The sequence below is a fragment of the Lepisma saccharinum genome, chromosome 7, assembly GCF_977018435.1.
Source record: "Lepisma saccharinum chromosome 7, izLepSacc3.1, whole genome shotgun sequence".
NCBI classification, from domain to species: domain Eukaryota; kingdom Metazoa; phylum Arthropoda; class Insecta; order Zygentoma; family Lepismatidae; genus Lepisma; species Lepisma saccharinum.
The window spans coordinates 81,392,797-81,399,276 of record NC_139235.1 but is presented as its reverse complement, the minus strand read 5'-3'; the positions used below and the strand labels follow the sequence as shown (position 1 = coordinate 81,399,276).

Here is a 6,480-nt window from a genome sequence, read left to right as displayed (position 1 = left end):
TTCGATCCTCCATACTAGGTTTTCTTTTTATTCTTTTTCTTAAATCCCCTTCTATTAAACAAGAGCACGGTAACATTATTTGTAATATCAGTGTATAGTGACTACATTGTTCTGCATATGGAATTTATAAAAAGAATAAACAAATAAATGAATTGACACACGTTCAAAGGGATATTTTAATGTATAAGATCGTGAATTATAATACTCTAACGATAATTGAGTACTGCTTCAAAGACATTGACAAATATTAATGAAATAACTATTTATATTTGTGGCAATTCAGCACATACTAATTTGACCCCTTTTCACACTCGAGTTTAATGCAAGGATACCTCCGCAAATATCGAATGAAAAGTTCTCATCATGTGTCATTTTCCATTAAATGTTTTCGCGAAGTCGTACTACCTTCGTTTTCTTTGTTACAAACAAGTATTGTTTGCACATTACATGTAGGAGGAGAGTTGCATCTACATTTCACATTGGTCAGCTCCTTCTACTTGCTTTCAGCACCGAAAGCTTGTAGTGTAGTGCTTACCGTTCAGGACTGTCAATCTGATGGGCGTAGGTTCAAAACCTTTAGGTGGCAGAAAATTTTCGTAAGTTTTAGACCTTTCCCATTGTGTTCAATGTCCACGCCGTGTGAAACTGAATGATTCAGTTTGGAATTAACGATGGGGGGAGGGGAAATATTAAATTACAAAATCTCCATTTCAGCGAACCGAGAAGTGGACAAAACTTGGATAATTCTTATAAATATTAAAATTACATTCATGTTTTTAGTGGTATAATCGCAGGTAAAATCAAAGATCTTACATGGAAGATTTTACCTTGCTCTGAACTAAGCCAAAAGGCATTTCGAACCGATCTAATACATTCTCCAATACATTTCAAAATGTTATTGAATGTTTCAGGTCAATAATTTGACCAATGCGTCAATTCTTGACGCTGAGACGATATTTTATGCAACTACCTCTTCTCTTCAGTCCCTTCTGTTCTTCTCTTCCCTCCTTCTGCTCTGCTTTTATCTCATATCGCCTTCCCTGCTTTTCTCGCATCTTATCTCCATCCCACTCATCTCCACTCCTCGTATCTCTTTTCCTGTCTTAGATTTCCGACTCCACTGCACTCTTCTTCTCTTCTTTTCGTTCTTCTCTCCTTTACTCTACTCCCCACTCCCCTCTTCTCGTCTCCTCTTCTCTCATCTCGTTTTCCTCCTCTTTTCTCTTCTTTGTTCCATTTTCCTCATTTCTCCTATAATCTTCTTTCATTCTCCTCACTACATCTCCTCTCCTCGTCCATCCTCTCTTCCTTCTCTCCTCTACTTTTCCTCTTCTCCTTTCGCTTTCTCTTTCTCCTGTTCTTTGTCACCTCTCGTTTTCTCTCACCTCTTTTCCTATCTGTAGACTCATCAGCGATGAAATACTAGAGAACCTATTTTTTTTTCTTTGAGAAAGAATTTTGTCACTTGCGATTTAATAGTGATCTTTTTAATAATTTTATACAATAATGCTTGTTTTTATTTCTTTCGCGTATTTTATAAATATCTATTGTGCATGTGGCAACCCTGAAATTGAGCCTAACTCTACACGCAACCCACCAACGCCTTGTGTAAATTGGGTTGCCTAGTTTAAAATGTCGTTGTCCTAAAACTTTTGAGAGACACTGTACAACGTGTAAAATGTTGTGTAATTACAGAGAACATAAGTACTGCAGAAAATTTCCCCTTGAGTTCTTTAGAGGATTTACAAAGAATCAAGAGAAGCCTATCCCCTATCTGACCTATAGGAGATAGACTGGGGGACCTGCAAGCACGGGCTTTCAACCATTGCAGCGGGGGGCAAAGGGACAAGGGAGGTAGAGGCAGAAATCTTCCTTTTTCCCTCGGAAACTCGTTTCTACCTGGAACTGCTAAGGCGGAAGAAGAGCGAGCTAGGCCAGTTTTGTCCGCGGATCACACCGAGGGACGAGAAGCGCGTGAAAAAGGAAGTGTTGCATTTGAACTGTGGCTTTAACAAGACAATAAATATTGTGATTTGAATTACTTTTATAAAAAGAGGCTGTTGTCTTACAAAGATTGAGAACCATTGCACTAGGTGGTGAAGATACATTACCACTTGCTTGGAATACTCTGAGTCACTGTGGTTCAGCCTGACAAGGAGGAAAAGTGACGTTTCTATTTTTTTAGTGGGTTTGGGGACAAATATTAATAGTTTTGAACTTCCACAATGCAAGTTGAAGTTGGTCATAAGTGTTTTGAAGTGTCTACTAAAATTTGTAACATTATTACATATAATTATGTAAACTGACCAACCAACCAACAAACTAAATTTTATGTTTGTTTTCTTCGTTTTAGATTTCTGGAAACATTCAAAGGCTGAGGGCCAAGAAGAATCTATGCCTTCATTAAATCAAGTGGTACTCTGACTGCAATTATTTTGAAGTTTCTTTATCATCAATAATGTCTCTGTGTCTACAAGCAACTTTTATATGTAATCATTTTTTAATAAGAGCTGTACAATAAATTTGTAATAAATTTGTCAGTGTTTATGTATGTGTTATGTTTGGAAGAAATAATTCCTTGTGTATAGCATTTACTGTAGTTTAAATTATTTTTGAGAATTCTAGCCATATCATGTAAAATTAACGTAAACCTCTCTGTCTTCATATATAATTTTGTGTACTTGTGCATTCGAGTAGTATCATGTAGGGTGAAAATCCATATTGGAAACTTCATGCCATTAAAGGAAGATTCATAATGTTTTTCCATTAACTTTTCTTTCTCTGCAACGTTCATTGAATATTACACTGCATGTTAAAAATACAGTCTCGCCTTACACAATCATCATCCCGCATTACAAACATGTGCACACAGGTTAGAGCTATTGTAGTATATACATGTACCATATATAGTATAGGATAGTATATAGTATGTAAATTCATAGCATTTCCAGCATTGGTGGTGTTCTTTATATTACTTTTTTTGTCCTTGTGTTTCGAAGTCTTAGGCCTCCCCGATGGCACAGTGGTAGTGTCCTCGCCTTGTAATCAAGGGGTCCCGGGTTGGATACCTGGTGGAGGCACATACTGGTTCGGATCCCACTTTAAACTGTAGGTCCAGTCCCGGTTAGCCTTTCCTTGCATAAAGTGGACTTAAAACAACAATTCAATCAATCAATCGAAGTGTTGGACCTGGTTCAGGAACAGAATCAGTTGGCTTTGATATTCAATGCTGCTGCTCCAAACCCCATACATTTTTGATTGTGGTATATATACTGAATATTACAATAATATATAAAATAAGGCATGGAATTTCAACAAGTGTAAGTTCAGGCACAAATGACCAAACCAAACCACCCACCTTCCTGTCATTTAATAACTTCTGAACCACATGATAACATTCAGCATTCTGTCTGTGCGACAAAAGGTTGACCTGCATTTTATCTTTGCATAAGAGGACTGTGGTAAGTAATTAAATTTATTTTCCTAATTAAGATTTAGTTTAATATACTATAGCTATCAACAGTATAGCTAATTCCCCTCCTCTATTGAAAGGTTTAATAATACTTCAAGATATTATTATTATTTATAATATCAATGTGAAGAAATGGAGTACATCACATAGTTGTCTCTATGGTGAAATATACTTCTATAAAGATAATGCAAAAATGTGTAGTGAGATTGCAATGTGTGTCTGCAACATACACATTTGAGATAGTGCCTCAAAATAAAGTTTCACTTTTTGAGCTAAGTGCATGGCATTAAGTGTAGATTTTCTACATCGTGGTAACAGAAAAGAACCATGGTGGTTCAGTCAATAGGACGTCCGACTACCATACAGGATACCTAGCTTTCATTTAGAATATGTAATCTCGGGAGGGAATTTTCAATCTGTCCTAGTACAACAACTAGCTCTGCCAGCCAAAAATGATTAGTGGTCTGGGGGAGAATGGAGGCCATAGCATGGCTCTGATCACATTTCCACTTTGTAAAATGAAAAAAAAATATATTGGGTCTACTACTTCCATGTCCCCTTTGTACTGCAATTAACAGGAAATTGCTGTACTCCAGGATGCGAAATCATTGAAGACTGGTGAGGGAGGAGGAAGAACTCCCATTTACATGAATGTGTGTGAATTATTATGATATGTATATTATATTTATATATATCACAGTATATATTAGAAAGTAGTGTGTGAAATCCTGGGAGACGGGAGGATTTTCACTTGCCAACAATTCTGTCCTACAATCCTTCAAAGATTCAGATGGTAAAGGAATTAGTTTGCTACTTATATACTTTATATATATATATATATATATATATATATATATATGTGTGTGTGTGTGTGTGTGTGTGTGTGTAGTGTGTGTAATATAAAATGAATGTATATACATAGACATTAGCACTGTATATTATATATAAATATATAACAAAATATACAATATTAAATATGTGTGTATATATTTATATATACATTAATTCATTCTGTATTTTATATACACATATGTCAGGTATTTATAAAGTAGCAAACTAATTCCTTTATCAACCGGATTTTTTGTAGGACAAAATTCTTGGTGGGGGGTAAATTCCCCCCTGTCCCCCAGGATTCCATGCTTTTTAATATTTTTAATAATAATAATTCCAACAAAAGATCCTTTACTGCCATCATATTGATTTGTTTGATGGTACCAATTATCTTGTTCAGAGAACTACACACAATTCGATACTCCATACAAGAGATTTCGTTGAATGAACAAAATTAAGTCAATCAAATAATTTTGTACAGGGAACCTCAACGTTTTGCTCGCGTATAACAAACAAGGGATTTGGTTGCTGTATCTAGGATTTGTTGCAGCCAACAAGACTTTTATCTCACTGTAGAGGGTACAAATCCTGAAATTAATTATGTTTTGATGAAAGAGGTACCGGATTCGAAACCCACCCAGGTATGGTTGGTACTTCTGCCTGAGGCCCCTGGTTCAAAGCCGGGTCCGTGACTGTACATACCAGTAGTTTAACAAAGAATGTATAAAAATATTTGAAAACCTGTAATATGAGTTGAAATAATAAAAACAGTTTGTATATGTAAAAACTTGTGATGTTTCTATAGAATTTTAATGTGTTAATAAAAGATTTTGTACAGAAAGAAATTGTGTTTGTATATAACTAGTATTGTGTTAGAATGCCGAAGACGATGGGTACGAATCCTGAAATTAACTATGTTTTGATGAAAAAGGTACCGGATTCGAAATCCAGCCAGGCATGATTGTTACCCCTGGTTCGAATCCCGGAATTAACTATGTCTGCATAAAGAAAACCTGGATTCGAACCCCGCTCAGGCATGGTTACGAATGTTGCCGGAGACCCAGGGTTCGAATCCAGTAATTAACTATGTCTCCATAAAAGAGGTCCCTGATTCTGCTCAGGTATGGTTGTGAATGTCTATTTAGCACTTATTCCATCTTTGCAAATTAGTCAAAACACAGAATACAAAGTAAAATGCAAAAGGAGTACTTACAACATGGAAGAAATCTTGGTTATCCATTCTGCTACACAGTTGAAGAGAAGATGAACTGGAGGGAAGGATTCTGCAAAAGGAATCTATCCACTTCCTTATAGAGACGCACATCTGCAACGTACCTTAGAAGTCTGCATATGAGATCACAACGTTTTTGTGTGTGTGTGTGTGAGGCATAACAGTTCCTTGTTTGATTTTCACAGGAGTTCCTTGTTCCGTGTCGGTACAAATTCTTCAGCGAGGAACAAGTGATGCCACTTAAATGAATATAACGCAAAATGTGAAATGCCTGACGGATTGAACTGATGTATGAAATCCGTTTTATGCACCCAGGCTAATAGGTACAGAAATATACGACGGCATGGTAGAAAATGTGGAATTTTTTTAGGCGTCTGATCCATTGATCGAATGACGGATTGAACAGATGTTTGAAATCCGTTTCATGCACCGAGGCTGATCGGTACAGAAATATACGAGGGCATGATATAAATTGTCCGATCTAATGATCGAGTGGCGGATTTAACTGATGTTGAAAATCCGTTTTATGCACCGAAGGCTGATCGGTACAGAAATATACGAGGGCATGGTATAGATTGTCCGATCTTATCATCATATTTTACATCAATTTTATACGCTCAAGCGTATATAAAATTGAATAGTTTAATATGCATTTTTGTGACCTAACTTTAAAATGTAAAAAATAATGAAAAGTTGTACTGGATATTCACCCATTTGGTGGATCTAGTAGAAGTCTCCCCAAGGATATATTAATGATAATAATATAATACTATTAAGGGGTGGTGGACGGGGGGAAGACAAGAGGAGCCAGTGATGTGCCGTACACTATTAAGTTTACGTCTACATGCGTTGTCTACACGTAATCTACGCGTAGATTACATTGGGTTGTAGTTTACATAGACTACGTAGACAATCTAAAGTACATTAAAATTAATTTTCAAGGCTT

At 36.2% G+C, this 6,480-nt stretch overlaps 1 protein-coding gene across 1 annotated transcript in view; it reads right to left on the bottom strand.

Moving 5' to 3' along the window:
• The window catches only part of LOC145990529 (uncharacterized), a 14,605-nt gene extending 9,045 nt beyond the window's left edge, over positions 1–5,560 (bottom strand). Inside the window, exon 1 of the mRNA XM_083126223.1 lies at positions 5,517–5,560. Within this exon, the coding sequence (XP_082982349.1) occupies positions 5,517–5,543 (27 nt within the window). The 5' untranslated portion in view covers positions 5,544–5,560. The remainder of the gene's footprint in view (positions 1–5,516) is intronic.
• Between the last annotated feature and the right edge of the window lie 920 nt (positions 5,561–6,480).